The sequence below is a fragment of the Sminthopsis crassicaudata genome, chromosome 3 (assembly GCF_048593235.1).
Source record: "Sminthopsis crassicaudata isolate SCR6 chromosome 3, ASM4859323v1, whole genome shotgun sequence".
Classification (NCBI taxonomy): domain Eukaryota; kingdom Metazoa; phylum Chordata; class Mammalia; order Dasyuromorphia; family Dasyuridae; genus Sminthopsis; species Sminthopsis crassicaudata.
Window position 1 is genome coordinate 509,078,377 of NC_133619.1, and position 22,207 is coordinate 509,100,583.

Below are 22,207 nucleotides of genomic sequence, written 5' to 3' on the forward strand. Positions count from 1 at the left end.
GGTCAGACAGGAAGATTATGGGAAGAGAGACTAGTCACAAGTACCAAATGGTTTAGAAAAGCAAATTGGAAGATCATCAAATCTTGCTAGAAATGTCCTACTGTGAAATTTCTTTTCTATTCCTCATTTTAAAAGCTCTTACTTAGCCTGGGTTAGACCTCTCTTTGCCAACCAGCTACAGACCTTGGGACTTCTCCCTTGTGCCCCAGGATCCTTCCCTCCCTCTGACTGGGGAGCTCTGTTGGAGGAAAATATCCAGGCCAATCAGCTGTGCCCATCCCACTTAGCTGTGCCCTTGAGATCTCTCTCATGCCCCCTCCCCACTTTCCTTCTGCTTTCTGGCTCTTTTTTCCTTTTGGGTGCTATCTTCCCCATGAAACTAAGCTCCTTGTCTCCAAATCTCCATCTGCAAGCATTCAGCATGGTGTTTGGCACATGACTGGGTCAAGAGGAGAGGCTGTAAGTACTGTTTTATTTTCTCCAAACTGGGGAGGTGGGTCAGCAGGTCGAGTGGAAGACGCCCCCCACCCGGACACCCTGGGCAGCCAGGGCGTTGTACTCTTTCACGGCCTTCTCTGTCTGGAGGACCACAACATCAATCCCTTGTCTCCGGAGGTAGTCCACAGTGGAGGCCGGCACCTGGGGCAGAGAGGAGCACAATAAATTTAAGCTTATAGGCCCTTACTGTTCAGGACTCTTTTTCATCACCACTAGGATATGAGCCTACTACAAGCTTGAGGATGGTGACATCTCATTCACAAAACATCATTTGCCCAGCGAGTCTGACCCTCTGGGGTACGGCTGAAAACCCAGAAGGACACAGAAAAGGTGTCTGGAAAGCTAAGAGAGATGTCAGAAAGTCTGCACACTAAAACTATCTTCCTGAGAGGTCCAGCTCTAGTATATGTTTATTCCTATTTTAAAAATAGTCATGACAACTGTTGTTCAGCTCTGTTTCTAACCTACAGCAGATTAGAAGCTGTCAATCAGAGAGGCAGGATCAGACTGCACAGAAATACCCAGTGAACAACAAAAAGTGACAGTTGATAACATGCCAGGGAGGGAGGAGTCAGAAAAGCTAAAGGATATAAATAGCAGACACAGAAAACCAAGCAAAACAAAAACTGAAAAATTCAATTATCTAAATGTATGGGGGCACTTAGTGCAGGGGCAATTTCAGATCTGAAAGTTGTAATGGATTGTCAAGATGGAAAAAGATTGATGTTAATAATGCTCCCAAGTTACTAGGAAGGGCTTTGGTTCTATTTAATTTATTATATTTAATAACACAAGGAACTGTATTAGCCACAAAAAGAGCTTCCATCCAGTGTTTCTATACATCTGTGCCTTCACTGGAAGGATCAGTTCCTCCACAGATGTGTATCACAAATATTAAACATTTCCATAGATGGTCTCATAAATTACTGTGGCCAAAATACAATTATTCCTTTAGTGGCCAACTATATGCATTTAGTTAAGACTGGTCTGACAACAACCATGTGATATTTTGTCTTCAGGTCTACCAGAGAGTGTGCTCCAATGGTTTAGCCTCCAGCTGTGAAGAGCATGATGGAGAGCAATGAAAATAGTTATAATGAAAATTTAAAAGCTTGGTACTTAAAGGAGGTAAACCAGTTTTCTAGAAATTTTGTTTGTGTGAGAAAATAAACTCAGATCTTATATTTGGTTCTCATTCAGCTAATGTATAAGAGAATAAGTCACAACTGAGAGTTTTTTGTCTTTTGCCTGTGGTTTGTATTGGGTGAATCGCTAGATTTATTTATGGCATAAAAGATAAACAGCACAGGATGATGAAGAGCACTGAAGGGGACAAGGTAGGTTTGGATCTAGAACTTCCTTGCTATGACAGTAGACAAGACACTCAACTTCTATAAGCCTCAGTTTGCTCATCAGTAAAATGGGGATACATTTACTTACCAACTGCTCTTTTTGTGAGGAAAAAAAGTGCTATAGAAAAAGTGCTATGGAAGCCATTTCCTATTGTTACACAATTGGAATAATAGTTGCTCTATGTACCATTCAATAGTGTTTTGAAAATTATTTTTATTTAAAAAGAGAAACTAGAGGTAACTTCCTTATAGATACAAATTTTGTCCTCTGTTTTCTTATCTCATTCCTCCACCCTTCCTGGCTATGCCTTTTTGGGGAAGGTTTCAAGTGAAGCTTTTACAAGCACTTATACAAAAATCACTATGAAAGAACTTATAGCCAAGTAATGGACAAGTATGGTTGTTGAGGAATACCAGGACTAGACCCTTCCTGGAAAAAGAAAAATAGAAGACCCAGAGATGGAATAGCACAATGGAAGGCAAAAGATATAGGCACTGGTCCTATCTGATACCCTATGCTGCTAAATCAGGTCCTATCAGGTTCAACGGTCCTAATAGACAGAGAATTCACAAAGCTACATACTCTAAAGTAACAGAAAATGGGGGGAGGAAGGGAGAGAGAGTAGGGTCCAGAAGATCACGGCTATGAGGTATGTCATATTGTCCAATACGCACCTTCAATGCTTCACTCATTCCCCGGCCAATTACAAGGGTTTCCACACCCTTCTTGGCTACTTCCTCCACATCTGCAGGCTGCACACCTGGAGAATGCTGAACAAGGAAACAAAAAGTTTACTATGTGTCTAGGACACTGGTTTCTTTATCCTTCCTTTGCAAATGGGAGTTCTCATGGCAAGTTATAAGAATCTTCTTGTCTAAAGGACTTTAAAAACAGATCAGTTTTCATCTGACAGGGATAATGTAGTTGTGTCTAAAGATAGATGAGAAAGATAATTTTTTAAAAGTATCTTCCTACCCTATGAATCTATGAAATATTTGTCTTCTCTTATACTATGTAAATTAAATTTTGTCTTTCAAAAAAAAATAAAAATAATTTTGTCTTTCAAAGATGTTTTTAACTGATAGAGAATTTTAAATCATGCTAAGAATGTGGCTTAATGTAAAATTTGCTCTTATAGAAAAGTAATTCAAATACTTAGATATAGATGGACTAAACTATCAGGGGGAAAGAATTTAACAAAATATAACTCCACCTTGAGATAAACTGTATTACATTTCACAGTTATAAGGATTCTTAAAGAACCCTTACCTGATATAGAATATTTGCTAAAACAGTTTCTTTTTTTTTTAAATTTTATTTATTTATAATTTTTTGACAGTATATATGCATGAGTAATTTTTTTTAAACATTAACCTTTGTATTCATTTTTCCAAATTATCCCCTCCCTCCCTCCACTCCCTCCCCTAGATGACAGGCAATCCCATACATTTCACATGTGATACAATATAACCTAGATACAATATATGTGTGTAAATCCCATTTCCTTGTTGCACATTAAGTATTAGATTCCGAAGGTGTAAGTAACCTGGGTAGATAGACAGTAGTGCTAACAATTTACATTCATTTCCCAGTGTTCCTTCTCTGGGTGCAGTTATTTCTGTCCATCATTGATCAACTGGAAGTGAGTTGGATCTTCTTTATGTTGAAGATTTCCACCTCCATCAGAATACATCCTCATACAGTATTGTTGTTGAAGTGTATAGTGATCTTCTGGTTCTGCTCATTTCACTCAGCATCAGTTCATGTAAGTCTCTCCAAGCCTCTCTGTATTCCTCCTGCTGATCATTTCTTACAGAGCAATAATATTCCATAACATTCATATGCCATAATTTACCCAACCATTCTCCAATTGATGGACATCCATTCATCTTCCAGTTTCTAGCCACTATGAAAAGAGCTGCCACAAACATTCTGGCACATACAGACCCCTTTCCCTTCTTTAGTATTTCTTTGGGATATAAGACCAATAGCAGCAATGCTGGATCAAAGGGTATGCACAGTTTGATAACTTTTTGGGCATAGTTCCAAATTGCTCTCCAGAATGGTTGGATTCTTTCACAACTCCACCAACAATGTATTAGTGTCCCAATTTTCCCACATCCCCTCCAACTTTCATCATTATTTGTTCCTGTCATCTTAGCCAATCTGACAGGTGTGTAGTGGTATCTCAGAGTTGTCTTAATTTGCATTTCTTTGATCAGTAGTGATTTGGAACACTCTTTCATATGAGTGGAAATAGTTTCAATTTCATCATCTGAGAATTGTCTGTTCATATCCTTTGACCATTTGTCAATTGGAGAATGGTTTGATTTCTTATAAATTAGAGTCAATTCTTTATATGTTTTGGAAATGAGACCTTTATCAGAACCTTTAACTTTAAAAATATTTTCCCAATTTGTTACTTCCCTTCTAATCTTGTTTGCATTAGTATTGTTTGTACAGAAACTTTTTAGTTTGATGTAATCAAAATCTTCTATTTTGTGATCAATAATGATCTCTAGTTCTCCTCTGGTCATAAATTCCTTCCTCCTCCACAGGTCTGAGAGGTAGACTATCCTCTGTTCCTCTAATCTATTTATTATCTCACTCTTTATGCCTAAATCATGGACCCATTTTGATCTTATCTTGGTATATGGTGTTAAGTGTGGGTCCATATCTAATTTCTGCCATACTAATTTCCAGTTTTCCCCCAAATAATGAATTTTTATCCCTAATGTTAGTATCTTTGGGTTTGTCAAAGACTAGATTGCTATAGATGTACCCTTTTTTGGCCTTTGTATCTAATCTGTTCCACTGATCGACCGGTCTATTTCTTAGCCAATACCACATGGTTTTGGTGACTGCTGCTATATAATATAGCTTTAGATCAGGTACACTTAGACCACCTTCATCTTATTTTTTTTTCATTAGTTCCCTTGCAATTCTCGACCTTTTATTCTTCCATATGAATTTTGTTGTTATTTTTTCTAGGTCATTAAAATAGTTTCTTGGGAGTCTGACTGGTATAGCACTAAATAAATACATTAGTTTGGGGAGTATTGTCATCTTTATTATATTCGCTCGGCCTATCCAAGAGCACTGAATGTCTTTCCAATTATTTAAATCTGACTTTATTTTTGTGGCAAGCTATAACAGTTTCAAGAAGTGATCTTTCAGCCTCTTCCTGAATACTAAAAATGATTAAAGACTCATTTTCCTCTTTAGGAAACTCATGCTATATTTGAACAATTCTAACTGTTATAAAGTTCTTTTAGCTCACTTAGCTAAATACTGCCTTCCTGCACCTTCTCTGCATTCTTCCAAGTTCTCAATTCTGGAGTTACATAAAAAAGTCTGAACTCTCTAGACCACATATAACATTTTAAAAATATATTTTTTTACTTAATATTGTTAACTACTCTATTCTAGGATAAAGCTTCTGTGGGATTGGGTAACTGAAAATGGAAGTCAAGAAAAAGTTGGCAATAATAAAAGGTTTCTGAATACAACTACCAAAAATTAATTCAAAATTAAATACATAATGAAATCTGAGGTGTTTCTGGCAATGCTTGCCCATCATGTTGCATTACATGATTTCACTTATTGCCTTGGTGCTGAACATAAAAAATGTGCACTTTGTGGATATCTTCAACATAAAGAAGATCCAACTCACTTCCAGCTGATTAATGATGGACAGAAACAACTACACCCAGAAAAGGAACACTGGGAATTGAATGTAAAATATTAGCACTATTGTCTATAGTTACTTATAGGTTTATACTTATACCTTCAGAATCCAATTCTTAACGTGCAAGAAGAAAATTGGATTTACACACATATATTATATCTAGGTTATACTGTAACACATGTAAAATGTATGGGATTGCCTGTCATCTAGGGGAGGGAATAGAGGGAGGGAGGGGAAAATCTGGAAAAATGAATACAAGGGATGATGTTATAAAAAAATTACTCATGCATATGTACTGTCAAAAAAATTTATAATTATAAAATTAATTTTTAAAAAATGTGCACTTTGCACTGTCACAAATATACCAACATTGTTGAAATACCTTGGCTCAGATGTGAGACTACTGAATATTATGAATTTCACTGTTTTTACTGTACCTATAAAGTTTTCTGCTCTTATGGAAATATAGTAAGTTAATTACAAACAACATAGACTTTGATTACTTTCCTATCATCATTCTTCAGCATTAAGTACTTTAGTTATTTTTTTTAATACTTTCCCCAGTTACATTCAAAACAAAAATAATTAGTTTTCAAATTTTTTGAGTTTTAGTTTCTCTCCCTTATCACTATTCATAATTAAGAAACCATATGTGAAGTTATGTAAAACAAGCATTAAGTATCTAGTATATCTTTGGATTGTACTGTTAGAATGTTTGATTTTTAAAATTGCAGTTATCTCCTTCTTTTGTTACAAACATAAGTATTTAATTGCATCAGGTAAAGATAAAACCCCTTTAATAATATCTTATCACCACTCCAATATGAACATCAATTTTTAAAATTAAACACAAACAAATGTAATTTCATAAACTAAAATAGCATTTATTTGAACAATTATTAGGAATATTTATATTTAAGAACAAAACATTTTTTGGTTATGGATAAATGGCTAAAGTTAGAAGAGCTAAAAATACTGACAACAATGCAGCAGAGATTTCACAATTAGATTTTAGTATACTAAATTGACAATAAAAAGAAAACATGTCAAATCATTTATCTAATGATAAAGGTGTGGGGAAAATCTCTTGGCTTAATTTGTAATTAAGTGTCAGTTTCTGACACTTTTCCCCCTAGCACTACAAGGTCCCTTGGTCTTTGCTGAGGGCTTGGTCTCATTCATCATGATGGGATTTGTTAAAGTGGTCAAGAACAAGGCCTACTTCAAGAGATACCAGGTGAAGCTCTGGAGAAGGGAGGGAAAAATGCCCCTGATCCAGGACAAGAACAAGAATAAATAACACCCCCAAGTATCACATGATAGTCTGGGTTCCCAACAGAGACGGCATCTGCCAGATTGCTTATGCCCGTAGAGAAGGGGATGTGACTGTGTGGCTCATGCCCATGAGTTACTGAGGTATGGTGTGCTGCTCACTGCGCCAGCCTGTGCAGCCTGCGGGCTTCTTAACAGATTTGGCCTGGGCAAGTCCAGGCAGAAGTGACCAAAGATGAATACAATGTGGAAAGCATCGAGGGTCAGCCTGGTGCTTTCACCTGCTATTGGATGCAAGTGTTGCCAGAACTACCACAGGAAACAAAGAATTTAGGGCCATTAAGGAAGCTGTGTATGGTGATCCGTCTAGTCCTTACAGTACCAAACGCTTCCCTAGGTATGATTCAGAAAGCAAAGAATTCAATGCTTGTTAGGATTACCAGGTGAGAACTCAGGTTGTCTGGACAGTGACAAGGTGAGAGCTCCTTAGAGGAGATCATAAGACGCTGTGCTACAGTGGGAACAAATGCTTTTTACACCCGGATGATGATGAACGTGGAAAGACAGGGTCCCTCCTGACAAGGGACTTTTAGAGAAACTCGGCGATGTTTTCGATGTGGAAAAATTGAACATATAAGAGCTCAGTGTAGATATGGAGATACAGTGAGAAGACAGGGTGAGAGAAGACCTAAAACCCTATGTCCAAAATGCAACAGAGGACTCCATTGGGCATCAGAGTGTAGAATAATTCAGGGAAATGGGATGAGGGGCCCAGATCCAGGGCCCCAGGCAAAAAAGACTTGGGGCATGATGGGAGCTGATGTTATACCCAAAGAGCCTTTAGAAGGTCAGGACTCTGATTTGATCAACCAGCAGAAAAGTAATCACATGGCAGAAAGGGATTACCTGATAAGTCAGCCAAAAGGCAATCAGATTGCAAAAATGGATTACACTTGGGGAGAATACAGGCCTTTTAAACCAACAGGGCTGTGTCCAGTGCAAACAACTCCAATGTAATTGTCAGATGATGAGAAGAGATTTAGAAAGTGATAAATAGAAGGTAATTAGATAGGTTAACTATCTGGGAGAGAGGGTTTGCTTGTATTTCTTCAGATGGAGAAGGAATCAGATGGGTGCCAACGAGTTGTATTCGCCTTGTCCACCAGAGAGAGACAAAAAAAGGAGAAAGACCTCAAAACAAAGGATAAAATCTAAGAAACATTTGACACTGAAAGAGCATGGCTAATAAGAAGACTGTTAAAGAACTTTAAAACCAGCAGGAATCATTGGACTTCCTAACACAAGATGAGACTAATGAACAATGGACTTATGGACATTTATAAATTTTCAATTTATGATTATTTGATCATGTTATTTGTTATATACTTCTAGCATGTGTTATGTTACTATGTATTTATATAATCTATGTAATTATGTGCAATGCCTCCCATATTGATGGATTTATGTTTCAAGGTCATGACCACCCTATGTTCTAAATCAAAAGAAAGGGGGAGATGTTAGGATTACCAGGTGAGAACTCAGGTTGTCTGGACAGTGACAAGGTGAGAACCTTCTCCCCCTCCCCCTTTCTTTTTGATTTTGTAGGAGTGTCTTAATATCTCTGTTTCTTCTCTCTAATATTGCCTGCCCTTGAGGATTAAAGGGTATGCTCATGCTGGTTTACTGAAGAATCCAATGTACAAAAAGAAATCTAAGAGGGAAGACAAAAAGAAAAGGTGGAACTGCCCCAAAACATCCCTTGAGTTGCTCAGAAGGCGGTGTTTCTTCAGAGCCCAGGACTGATAGCTAATACATCAAAATCTGTAATTTTCTATGATTTTCAAACTAACAATAAATTTGAAATGAAGTTTTGGCTGTGGAAAGCTTGAAACCAGGCAACTAAATCAACATCTTAATATCAAGCATGCAGCATACTGCAATAAACCAAAGGAATATTTTGAACAACTTTGAAGATCTTCAAATAAATTTGTTACTATCAATGAAAAATATTTACTTGCATCTTATGAAATTTATTTAACTGCAAAAACTAAAAAGCCCAACATAATAGAAGATCTTGTGTTAGCTGTTGCTATTAAAATGTCAAAAATTAGTTCATGAGAAAAAGTATGGGGATGAAATTCACAAAATTCCTTTATCAAATGATGCTATTTTTCAAAAGAAATTCTGAAATTAGTAATTACCAATTCCAGTAAGTTTTTACCAGGCTTTCATGGCAGCCCAATGTTTATGAAAGCATACATGAGGAATTATTTGAAAGAACACATGAGGAGATATATAAGTCAAGGAAGGTTTAAAAATTGTATTAGAGTCTGTACAGAAGGTACTGAAGCAATGATGGATGAGAATGATGGATTTGTAGCAAAAATTAAATCTGATGGCAATGAACATAGGACTTTTACTGACTTCGTGATTGATGAAGAGGCACTGGTAGCTAAAAAAAATATCACCAGTATTAGATGTTGTGCTTTTCAATACTATCAAAATCATTAAATTCATTAAAAGCCAAGTCCTTAATTGCTCTTTGTTTTCAAACCTTTGCAAAGACATGGACTCTGATTGCAAAAGGTTATTACTACATACAGAAGTAAGATAGCTATCAAGAGAATGAAGTTTAAAAAGATTATTGAAATAGAAAAATGAAGTTGTTATATTTTTGATTGAGTAGCAATTCAATTTTGTTATTTTTCTCATAATGACTCATGGCTTTCAAAACACTTGTTGGATATTTAAAAAAACTCAGTGATGTAAACGTGTCACATTTTTTTCTTCTTATATTTTCTTTTTAAAAAAATTAATTCATTTATTTTTAATTCACATCGCTTTATCAATCTTGTTGGGAGAGAAAAATCAGAACAAAAAGGAAAAACCATGGGAGAGGAAAAAAAAAACCAAAAAACAGAAAAAAGAAGTGAACAACTTCTGTGTTGATTTACATTCAATCTTAATAGTCCTTTTTTTTGGATGCAGATGGCATTTTCTATCCAAGGTCTATTTGGGATTACTTCAGGTCATTGAACTATTGAGAAGAAGCAAGACTTTTACAGTTGATCATGGCACATTCTTGATATTGTATACAATGTATTCCTGGTTCTGCTTGTTTCACTCAGCATCAGTTCATGTAAATCTTTCCAGGCCTTTCTAAAATTGGCTTGTCCATCATTTTTTATAGAACAATAATATTCCATTACCTTTATATATCACAACTTATTCAGCCATTCCCCAACTGAAGAGCATCTACTCAGTTTCCAGTTTCTTGCCACTACAAAAAGAGCTGCTACAAACATTTTTGCACATTTGGGTCCTTTCCCATCCTTTATGATTTCCTTGGGATGCAAATCCATTAATGGCACTGCTAGGTCAAAGGGTATGCACAGTTTTGTAGCCCTTTGGGTATTAGTTCCAAACTGCTCTCCACAATGGGTAAACATGTCACTTCAAGAAAATTTTAACATATTAATGTTAAAAGATATAATTGAAAAGTTAACTAAATAACTAAAAAAGTTAACATATAGAAGAATAGGGTGGAAAATGTTCTTTAGAAATGTTAATAGCTATGTAAAAGTTATAACATCATCTGAAGTACCTGGAGACACAATTTCAGAAATATTTCCCTTCAAATTTTGATTCTAAAAATCTAAGTTGGGTTCATAAACAATGTTTAGTTGAAATTAAGCAAAGCAAAACAAAACAAAACAAAAAAACCTCAGCCACCTGCTATTAAAAGTTCAAGAAAAATTTACAAGCAACATGGTTTGTTTAAAACTTGAGTTTTCTAGCTGTGTGAGTCTGGCCAAGTCACTTAACCCCAATTGCCTCAGCATAAAACCAAAGAAACAAACAAACAAACAAACAAAAAAAACTATAAAAAAAATTTAAGTTTCTTTAAAAAAATTGTTAAATGAATTTTGGCTTGGGGTTAGGACAGAATTTCCAACAATTTCTGAAATGGTCCTAAACGTACCTCTGTCATTTTGTTCTACTTACTCATGAAAAGCAGCATTCTCAACACTGACAATTATAAATTTAAAATCTTGATCAACTCTGAAAAATGTTGAAGATGTTCTACAACTCACAATATCAAATATCCTATCAAGATTTAATTTTTTATGTAAAAACAAGCATGCCCATCTCATCTACTTTTGTCTTTAATAAATGCTAAAACTATATGTATACCAAAGAACTGTTTCAAAATAAATTCTCTATGAGCAGGATGCTTTCAGAAAAGAAAAAGAAAACAAAAAACTGGAAAATCCTCCATGAACCCAGGGCAAAGTGAAATATACTATATATAAAATAATAGCAATGTTCTGGGATGACCTGCTGTAAATGACTTTGCTATTCTCAATAGTAAATCATCCATGACTACTGTGAAGGACTTATGAAAAATTCTATCTATACCCAGAGAAGGACCTGATTATGCCTGAATACATGGCTCTTTAACTTTTTTTTTTTTAAACTTAATTTTTCTTGAGAGTTTTTATTTTCATTAGGGTGGGAGATCTAGGTTTTCTTTCACAATTTGATTTTTATGGAAATGTTTTGTATAACTTCCCATGTGGTTTCTTAATTGTGGGTGGGAATAAGGGAGAGAACCTAGAACTTAAACATTTTAAAAACAAATATTAAAAAATTGCTTTGAATGTAACTGAGGAAAAATATTAAATAAATAAATAAAATAAATGTCTTTATAATTTATTATCAGCAAATGTTTGATTGAATATGCCTAAAAAATTTCTTAGGAGAAAAGGGATTGCTAGTAGAAAAAGTTTATTTAAGAAGCCTTGCTCTAGCACACACTCTCCTTCCTGGGGTTTTTGTGACATGTGTCTCTCTTGGTTCCTTCTCTGATTGCTTCTTTTCAAGCTCCTTGATAGATTATCATCCATGTCCTGCTTCCTTCTATGTGGGTATGTCTTAGATTCTGTCAAGGTCTTATGTTCTTTCTCTGCTTCGTCTTGGGAGATTTCATAAGGTCCCCATGAGTTCAATAGTTTATTCTACACAGATACTTCAAAATTTGTATATGCACCAATATTTCTATAGAGCTTTGATCAGATTACTGCCAGATGGATATCTCCACTTGGATGTCCCACAGGTATCTTAAACTCAACATGTATGAAACAGAATTCTTTATTATTCTCCACTAAATCATCTTTCCCCATAACTCATTTCTGTTAAGAGTACTACCAATGTAAAGTTTACAATCTTATAATCATCTCCAACTCTTCTCTCATCTCCCAACCCCCAAGCAATGGAGGCTAATAACTCTTTAATATGTCTCACTTTCATCTCCATATCTTTACTTATATAGCCATCCATCCTCACTTCCCCTCTCCAATTATATTCTTAAAGTACTAGTAGCTCCTTAATGCACTTAAAATAATGTACAAATACTCGCGTTTGGTGTTTGGCATCATCACAATCTTATTCAAATCCATCTTCACAGGTTTATTTCACATTCTTTTTTTCCATGCATACATTAGCTCAGGGCTTCTTAAACTTTTTCTACTTGTGACCTCTTTTTGCCTGAGAAAGTTTTATGCGAACCCAGGTATATAAGGTATAAAAACCAAAATGTACTAATAATAAATCATAAAGAAATTTTTATTTTAAACCAATTCTTTGGTATACATATACTTTTATCATTTATTAAAGCTGAGAGAACAAATTTACATACTGAGACAGATGTACTTGTTTATTTTTACATAAAGAACTAAATTTTGATGGAATATCTGATACCTTTTGCTTTTGCCAAATTTTTTGTGACCTCCACATTCAGTTCCACAGTCCCATTTAGGGTCATAACCCACAGTTTAAGAAGCTTTCCTCTAGCTAACCTGACCTTGCTATTCCTGCAGACAACATTTTATCTCTGGCCAAATGCCTCTGCGCAGGTTGACCCCATTTTTGTCATAATTCTCCCACTCACTTTTGCCTAATGGAACCCCTGGCTCTTAAAAAACAAAAAACAAAAACAATTACCTTATTTTACTCTTACTATTCCTCCATATTGGAAAGAAAACTAAACCCTTGTAATACAAATGAAAATGCAAGCAAAACAAATTCTTGCACTGACTATGTAAAAAATAAAATGTCTCATTCTGAACCCTGAGTCCATTACCTCTGTCAGGAAGTGGACAGTAGGTCTCATCACTGGACTGCCAAAACAGTTGTTGGTTGCTACACATTCATTCATCAGTATTCATAAGTCTTTCAAAGCTGTTAATCTTTACAATACTATTTGTATAGTACAAATTGTTTCCTTGGTTCTGCTCACTTGAAGCAACCTGCTTCATTAGTTCATATCATTTTTTTCAAGGTTTTCTGAAACTATCCCCTTCATCATTTTTAACAGAACTGTATTCCATTCATACATAATAAATTGTGTATGATGAAATTTGTGTACTTAGTCATTCCCTAATTGATAGATATCATCTTAGTTTCCAGTTCTTTGTCACCATCTTACATATAGTTCTTTTGCTCTTTGCATTTCTCAAAGCTCAGCTGCAGTTCATCTCCTATCCTTTTTCTTACCTCATTATTTTCTCCATAAAATTATTTTGCTTATATTATCTATATCCTTGTTTCTTTACATGTTACTTGCTTCTTCCTTATTTCCCAGTAGCATGTAAACCTCTTAAGGAAAGATAACAACATACTCTGTTTTTGTGTCTCAAATGTCTAATACAGTTCTTGACATACAATAAATGCTCAACAAGTACTTAAATTGAAATGAAGTTAAGTGAGAAAAGTTAATATAAGTGCTCAAAAACAGTTACTAACTAGAAAAATTCAAATGAAAACAATGCAGAGATCTCACAACCTTGTGTATATCAAATTGATATGTGGCTCAGACGGAGAGGTGAGAGACCACCATATAATAAAAGATCTGGAGATATCTCTAGGAGCAAAACAAAGGTTTATTACATGTTTTCCCAAGAAGTAGAAGCAGTGAAGGGAGGAAGCACCTTAGAGAGATAGAACAGCAGATTAAATAAGACAAAAAATCCCTCCCCACCACTGACCCTCATCCTTACTGGCCAAAGGAATGAATCTTACATTCTAAATGCAGAACTACCTCAGAGACAGGAAATGGAGCTTTGGGCAATAAGAGGATAGCTGCCCATATTTGGTTTAGGTTGAGGTAGCAAGTGAATTATAATATGGAAGAATAGCAGGAAGAGGAGGTAGGTATGTCCTTGGGTGTTGTTCAGGTCTATACCAATTTTGGAGTTGGTGAGAGATCTTACTTCATTTTGTTCTTTGGAACAAAGGGAAAAAAAGCACATTAATTCATTGTTGGTGAAGTTGAGATATGTTCTAGTTATCATGAACCTGTGCAATAAGGGGATGAAACTTGTTAGTACTTCATCACCAACTATCTCACTACTGGGTTTAAGGTTCAAAGAAGTTGTTGACAAAAAGAAAAAACCAAAGGGGAAGCTAGGTAGTGCAGTGGATAGAACACTGGCCCTGGAGTCAGGAGGACCTGGGTTCAAGTCTGATGCTTACTTGGCTGTGTAACCATGAGCAATCCCCTTTCCCCCAAAAAAATGAAGAAAAAAAATACATCCAAATGAAATTATAATGGGGAAAAAATCCCAAATCCAAAACCAAAAAAAGATTCAAACTATGTGCCCATGGATTTGGGGATGTTTAAACAAACTGTGGTATGCAAAGGTAATAGAAGATCACTTTGACATGAAAAATGACAAAATGGGATTAATTCAAAAAAATACGGGAAGACTTGTATGAAATGATAAGAGTGAACAAAGCAAAACTAAAAGAACATATAAAATTACCACAACTATGTAAATAAAGATAACAAAAAAAAAATCAGATAAAAATAATGGTCAATGTTGGAACTAACTTTCAGATTCATCTTTTCCATAAAATGTTAAAGAAATTGATTGTGTTTTATTTAACTATTTTCAGAAGATGTACTTTGGAGAAGACTCAACTGAAAATATAATGGAATATTTTATGTATGGAAGTATAAGTTGGTTGTTTTTTTAATGCCCATATTATTTTTTTTAGTTTTATTTTTTTTTATTATAACTTTTTATTGACAGAACATATGCATGGGTAATTTTTTTTTACAACATTGTCCCTCGCACTCACTTCTGTTCCAACTTTTCCCTTCCCTCCCTCCACCCCCTCCCCTAGATGGCAGGCAGTCTTATACATGTTAAATATGTTATACAATATATGTGTGCAGAATCGTACAGTTCTCTTGTTGTACAAGAAGAATTGGATTCAGAAGGTAAAAATAACCTGGGAAGAAAAATCAAACAGATTCACACTCATTTCCCAGTGTTCCTTCTCTGGGTGTAGCTGATTCTGTCTATCATTAATCAATTGGAACTGAATTAGATCTTCTCTATGTTGAAGATATCCACTTCCATCAGAATACATCCTCAAAAAGAAGTGTATAATGATCTCCTGGTCCTGCTCATTTCACTCAGCATCAGTTGATGTAAGTCTCTCCAGGCCTTTCTGAAATCTTTCTGTTGGTCATTTCTTACAGAACAATAATATTTCATAACATTCATATACCATAATTTACCCAACCATTCTTCAATTGATGGACATCCATTCATTTTCCAGTTTCTAGCCACTACAAATAGGGCTGCCGTAAACATTTTGCAACATACAGGTCCCTTTCCCCTCCTCAGTATTTCTTTGGGATATAAGCCCAATAGCAGCAATGCTGGATCAAAGGGTATGCACAGTTTGATAACTTTTTGGGCATAGTTCCAAATTGCTCTCCAGAATGGTTGGATTCTTTCACAACTCCACCAACAATGCATCAGTGTTCCAGTTTTTCCACATCCCCTCCAACATTCATCATTATTTTTTCCTGCCATCTTAGCCAATTTGACAGATGTGTAGTAGTATCTTGAAATTGTCTTTTTAATTTTTAATGCCCATTTTCTTTAGGAATCTGTACTTCACCAGGCAGTTTCACTTTCCTTTCTCTTGGAATATCTGTTAAGAGAGTTTTGAATTCTGTTTAAAGATCTTATCTGTTAATTTACCTGCTTATACACTGACCTTTTATGGATTTGCTCTTGAAATTGTTGGTGTTTCAGCTTTTTTTGTATTTCCCTGAAATTTTCTGGCTTTCTGCCTTGCTGGTAGGTATAGTCAGGAGGCTGGACTACAGGGCTGCCTTAATCTGTCTTTTGTCTCTGTGCTTTTGAATGGTTGTCTTCCATGCCTGGACTGTTTCCCCTCCTTACCTTCAACACCTGCCTCCTTCAGGAATCAGATTAAATCCTGCCTTCAACAGGAGGTCTTTCTCAGACCCCTTCAGATGCTAGTGATTTCCTCCGAGACTATCTTCCATCTACTCTATATCTTTCGTATATGTACTTAATTATTTACATACTGTCCCATTAGAAGGTGAGCTCTTTGAGGGAAGCTTCTGTTTTTTGCCTCTTTTTTTTTTTTTGGTATCAGCTTAATATTTAATACAGTTCCTGTCATATGGTAAGCACTTCATAAATGTTTGTTAATTCAGTAGAGGACAGACAGTATTCACCAGCCTTGTCCCTGCCTTGAGTACCCAAATTGGGGTGAGGAAGAGGGAAGGATTGACCCAATTTGGATTTGAGCATCCTTTCTTTCTTCAGTTCATGCATAGTCTTATTAATGAAGTAGAATAGCTGAAAGGTAACTTTTGGGATTATCCAATCCAATGCCTTCATTTTATAGATGGAAGAAGCTGAGAATCAGGGGAATGAAATGCCTTGTTCAAGATCATAACAATATTAGGCCATTATGGTATTGCTTTTGGCTGTGCCATTTTTAAGTTCTATAGCCTATAAGATTCATATTCTATCACTGTGCCACCAGTTGTCTCTCAAAGAACTATAAAAATATAAAATATTAATATTTTTAAAAATCAGAAACCACAAAAGTACCACCATTTTTTCCATTAATTTTGATGGAGTTTGTTTTGTAGAGTTTAATGTCTGGACTAGCTCTCTAGAGGATCTCCAACCTTGATCTTAGTGGAGGAGTAAAGGAGGCAGGAGAGCCACCAGGAGGATGATCAAAGATTGAATGTCTCTATTTCTAGTCCTCTCAGCCCTTAAATACCTCAGTATGATTACATTATTACAGCACACTATGTATGTGTGAACTAGAGAACCATTACATCACCATGCTAAGTACTAAATATATACGTGAACTAGGGAGCCATCATCTCATCAATCACACTAAGTTAACACCTTGTTGTAAGTATCCTTGTTTCAAGTATACTTTTCCAGAGTTCTGGCCTTCTACAGTAGGATATTTTTATTTTTTTGGAGAAAGCAGGAATGGATGGAAATGTTAATTCTATGGAATATTTTCTCCTAAGGAATAAAACCACTGTCACAGATCACTGAACATGCAGCATATCATATCATTCAGTTCCTCGACAGTTATCTAAGAGCCGTCTATGTGCTGAGAATATGTTAGATGCTTGGGATACAAAGAAAAATATTAATTAATTCTTTTCCTCAAGAAGCTTACATTCTTTCTGGGGAAACAACACACACACAAGTAAATATAAAATATATGCTAAGTAAATACAAAGTAGTTTGGGGCTTGCGGAGATATTAGAAAGAAGCTGGGGAGACCAATATTTGTAGTGGAAATGTGTGGTATGGAAATGGTGAGGGAACACCATTTAATAAAAAAGCTGGAGAGAGCTCTAGAGTGAAGCAAAGCGCCTCCTGTGGGCGGGGCAGCACCTTTAATCCCTAATGCAAAACACCCCCTCCCACCACTGACCCTCATCCTCATTGGCTGAGAGTCTTACATTCTAAAGGAGAGATCTAACCATGAAATTGAACTTGACCAATAAGTACATAGTTGTCCATATTTGACTGAAATAGGGAGGAGATTGTGTCCTGGGAAGGGACTCAATTATGCCCTTGAATCAATGCTCAAAGTCCTTCAGGCCTACTCAAACTCTGAAGAAGATGAAGCCTTACTCAATTTTACAACTGTCTTGAAAGAGCTCACCTCACCTCATTCAGAAATGTCAGAGAAAGTGCCTTACCTGAGCATTAAGGGAATCTAGCGATTCTGAGACATGTAAGGGCAAATTTCATGTGTAGGGGACAGTGAAATGTTCAATAGGCAGCCCGTGAGATGAAGCTAGATCTAATAGATTTGCAGTTATTTACATAAAAAAGATCACTTTATCCAGAACAGTTGATAAGGTCACTTTGAGGGCCTAGAAGCTGCCCACAGTAGAGTGGGACATGCATGATAAGCTGGGAAAAGAGACAAGAGGGAGCAGTGACATAACAATGCCAAAAGGAGAGGGTGAAAAGCCTCAACTGCTGAGACACAGGTAAAGGAAAATGAAGAATAAGAAAAGGTCACGAGAGTCAGCAGTCAGTGCTCACTGGTGATTTGAGAGAGATTCAGTTTCAATTGAATAGTGAGGCTGAAAGCCATATTACATAGGGGTAAGAAGTGCATGAGAAGAGAGGAATGGAAGCAGTGAGGAAAGACATTTTTTTCTAGAACTTTTGATTGCTGAAGGGAAAGGAAATACACTATAACAAGTTATGAGGATGGGAGTGTCAAAGGGTGGAGTATCTCTTTGTCTCAGCTTCACCTGCAAAATGGGTATAACAACACCTGCAGTTTACAGATTAAAGACAATGTATGTAAAGTACTTTGCTAACTTGTAAAAAATGTTTTATAAATGCTAGTTATTAATAAATAGAAATGGGCTAGCTATTTAGGAAAGTTATAGAGACCTCATCTTTGAAGATCTTTACAAAATAGTATAAGCCATCTAATATAGGAGACTTTAGCACTCACTTACAGAGGGATAATCCACATGCCCACCATCTAAATCCTGAGCCTTATTATTATTATTATGGGACCAAGCAGCTCGGTAACTCAGGGCACAGAGTGCTGGGTCTGGAGTCAAGAAGACCTCAGGTCAAATGCAGTCTCAAATGCAGCAAATGTGATCCTGGGAAAGGCACTTAGTCTCTGTTTGTCTTAATACATTGGAAAAAAGTATTTTTGCCAAGAAAATCACCTTATGGGGTCACTGAGAATTGGATATGACTGCCTGAAACAGGATTACATTTCCCTTGGTACTTTTTTGTTTTTTTAATCGGAACTTAATTTTCTCTAACAAACCCCCCAAATAGGCAACAACAAACAAAACCCCAACTTCATAAACCATTATGCAAAACAACATAAAAAGTGATTACAAATGATTGTTTATGGAATGGTATCCCTTTGTTATTTACCAGATGCTAAAAGAAATAAAGATCATACAGAAATAACTACACCCAGAGAAGGAACACTGGGAAGCGAATGTAAATTGTTAGCACTACTGTCTATCTACCCAGGTTACTTATACCTTCGGAAGCTAATAATTAATGTGCAACAAGAAAAAGGTATTTACACACATATATTGTATCTAGGTTATATTGTAACACATGTAAAATGTATGGGATTTCTGCCATTGGGGGGAGGGAGTGGAGGGAGGGAGGGGATAATTTGGAAAAATGAATTAAAAAAAAAAATAAAGATCATACACATACACACGCATATATCGTTTTTATAAAAAATTAACAACAAATTGTGCAGTATATTTACTTATTAGTTTTGTTGTTTGATATTTTTATGTAGTTAAGTGTAAATTGCTTGTTGACAGATTGATTCATTACATATTTTTCTTTTAAAAATTCAATTTTTCATAGAAACCATTGCATATTTACACATATTCATATTTGCCATTCACCTGGCTTGACAGAATTTTTTTTTGAGACAATCAGGGCTAAGTGACTTGCCCAGGGTCACACACTGGTTAAGTATCTAAGATCTTTCTGACAGAATTTTAATATATTTTACCTAATTAGCTAGGAAGCCTTTCATTAAAAGTGACACATGAAAAGTTGATCCTGAGTTCCTGATGATTATAGCAAAAGAGTACAAGCTCTAGTTGGTCAAGCTAGAAAAATTTTGAATGTCAGTTGATAGCAATGGACTGTGTTCCTATGGTCCAAGGACCAATTTAGCTTGAGGCTAGCTACTAAGTAATTGTTTTCTTCACTACAGCAATTCATGAAACTGTCTGTTATTGAGGTTTGTGACCTCTATCAGTGAAAGTTGTACTCTGATCAATGATGTCTTCCTCCATCCCCTCACCCAATAGATTTTTTAATGTAATTAAAAAAAAGCTAGCACATATAACATAATATTAGTGGGACCAGCAAGGCTTAAACATCTGCCTGCTGATACCATTATGTGGCCCCCATACAGATGGAATTCTGATCATGTGGCCCATTACTAAAAATTCAAGACACCTCTGTTCCAATTTAATAAACTGTGCTAGCTGCTTGGGTAAATAACTCTGTGGAGACAAGGAACCCATGACAACAGTAGAAATCAATCAGCTAACTCAGTAAGTGAAAATGCAAGAACAGGAAGAACAGAGGTCAGCAGTCTGGGATTTGCTCAGTGAACATGCTCAGCCTTTAACAGCCTCAGGGAATTCACTGAAAGCATGTTTTTAAAGCCAGCATCAGTTTTGGTAAGGCTGATCTCTGAAATAGGTTTAATTGTTCTAAGAGAGCCAGAACACTGTACCATCATTTGAATGTTTCTCATGGAAGTAGAGCTCCCTGAGGTTTTTCTCAGTAAGATTCAGACCTCAAAGCATTGGTTCTTTTCTGGGAGAATGGAAACATCATGGAGACATTCCAGCGGTCTTTTGTCTGTCAGTGGAGAATAGAAATGAATAGATGTCATACCTGGGAATTGAGATAATTTGCTTTTGAGGGGCACAAGACCAGACTGTATTAGCTTAGTTTGTATCTATAAAGCATTCTCTGTCCTAATAGTTACAATTCGTTAACAAGGTAAAGATATAGTTAGCTAGCTGTAAGCTCTTTGAGGGCAGTATCTTTCTTATACCTATCTCTGTGCATTCCCTACAAGTGTCTAGCACTGAGCCTATTGGGTAGACTCAAATCAATTTTTAATGTAACTGTTGTTGGCATATATTGGATTACTTGTGGTTCAAGGGGTGGGGGTGAGGAAAGGGAGAAAAAAACTTGGAACACAAGATTTTGCAAAGGTGAATGCATTTCTATGCATATTTTGAAAATAAAAAGCTTAAAAAAAAAAAAAAAAGAAATTCTTGTTGGTAATGATGATGACCAGCTGTAGTCTCATCTTTTATGAGCCCATGAATACAGGAGATTCATTATTCAATTCAAAGAAACCTCCTTTAACATTCTTAGTTTTAGTTTTTTTCTCATAGAAAAAGGAGTTTCATTTTGGTCATTTTTTTCGTTTTTGGTCATCTCTTATAAAAAGCATCTTAAAGCATATGATGTTAAGAAAGTAAAATGGGTTCTCCAAAGACAATTAAGGAAAACCAATTTTTACTTCTTTTGACAATAGCCTATGCTATCTTTGGAGAACCCCGGCTGAAACCCAGCCCAGAGCCAACCTGGGACTTCACCTACAAGTTCCTGCAGCTTGTAGCCAAAGTCCCTTATTATAAAAGAGCCAAGCTGGAGACCTCTCTTTGCAGAGGTCCCAAACATGGCAGCCTTACGCCTGGCATGCCAAGGATCTCTGCCCACTGGAATCCTGGTTCCAATGCCCTCCTCTCTATACCTAATACCTTTTAACCTTACTTCCAAACCCCATAATAAACCTCTTTTATCAATCTAGGTTTTCGGGTCTGTAAATTCCTTTACAGGGGACTCCTGCACCGCTACTAGACCTCATTTAACTCTGTATCCTTGCACCGAATCCAAAGGAGTTGCAGGGAAGCTCTATTTGACTCCCTGTACCGGAACCTGCCACTAGATCTCAATTAAACCCTAATTTCATTTAGGTACCCCAATTCTAGATCTCATCAATATAATATTTGTAAATGCCTTTGAGAAAATTTCAAAGAACTTCCTTCTTTTCTCTTGAGATGACAACTTGCTCTGTGATCTCTTGATTTATTAAAAAAACTGAAAATGATTTACCTTTTTATCAATAAGTTCAATAGATTTCATATTTATATTGATTTATTTGGGTTAATTGCTCATTCCCCTATAATCCTTTCTCATTTCTTTATTATATTATATTCTTTATTATATTCTCTCTTTATGGTTATTACATATACTTATAATAAAGACTACAATGAATACTAATTGTGGCAGCTATTGTCTATCCTAAAAGAAATAACTAAGCAAGGTTAATATAACATTGGTACAGACAGTAAACTGTCCCTCTATCCAATGTCATTTCTATAACTCTTATTTTAACAGAATTATATTAGATTATTTCTAAATGATTATTTACAATTATGAAAAAGAAAGCTTTTAAACTTAATTTTTATTT

The 22,207-nt window shown here is 35.8% G+C and overlaps 1 protein-coding gene and 1 pseudogene across 1 annotated transcript in view; one reads left to right on the forward strand and one right to left on the reverse strand.

Annotated features, from left to right (window-relative positions):
* Positions 1–455: 455 nt before the first annotated feature.
* The window catches only part of AAMDC (adipogenesis associated Mth938 domain containing), a 53,784-nt gene continuing 32,032 nt past the window's right edge, over positions 456–22,207 (reverse strand). The window contains exons 3-4 of the mRNA XM_074303991.1: positions 2,526–2,621; positions 456–639 (exon numbers count right to left, since the gene is read on the reverse strand). Coding sequence (XP_074160092.1) covers positions 499–639; positions 2,526–2,621 — 237 coding nt within the window. The 3' untranslated portion in view covers positions 456–498. The remainder of the gene's footprint in view (positions 640–2,525; positions 2,622–22,207) is intronic.
* On the forward strand, positions 6,623–7,245 carry LOC141559700 (large ribosomal subunit protein uL18 pseudogene; annotated as a pseudogene).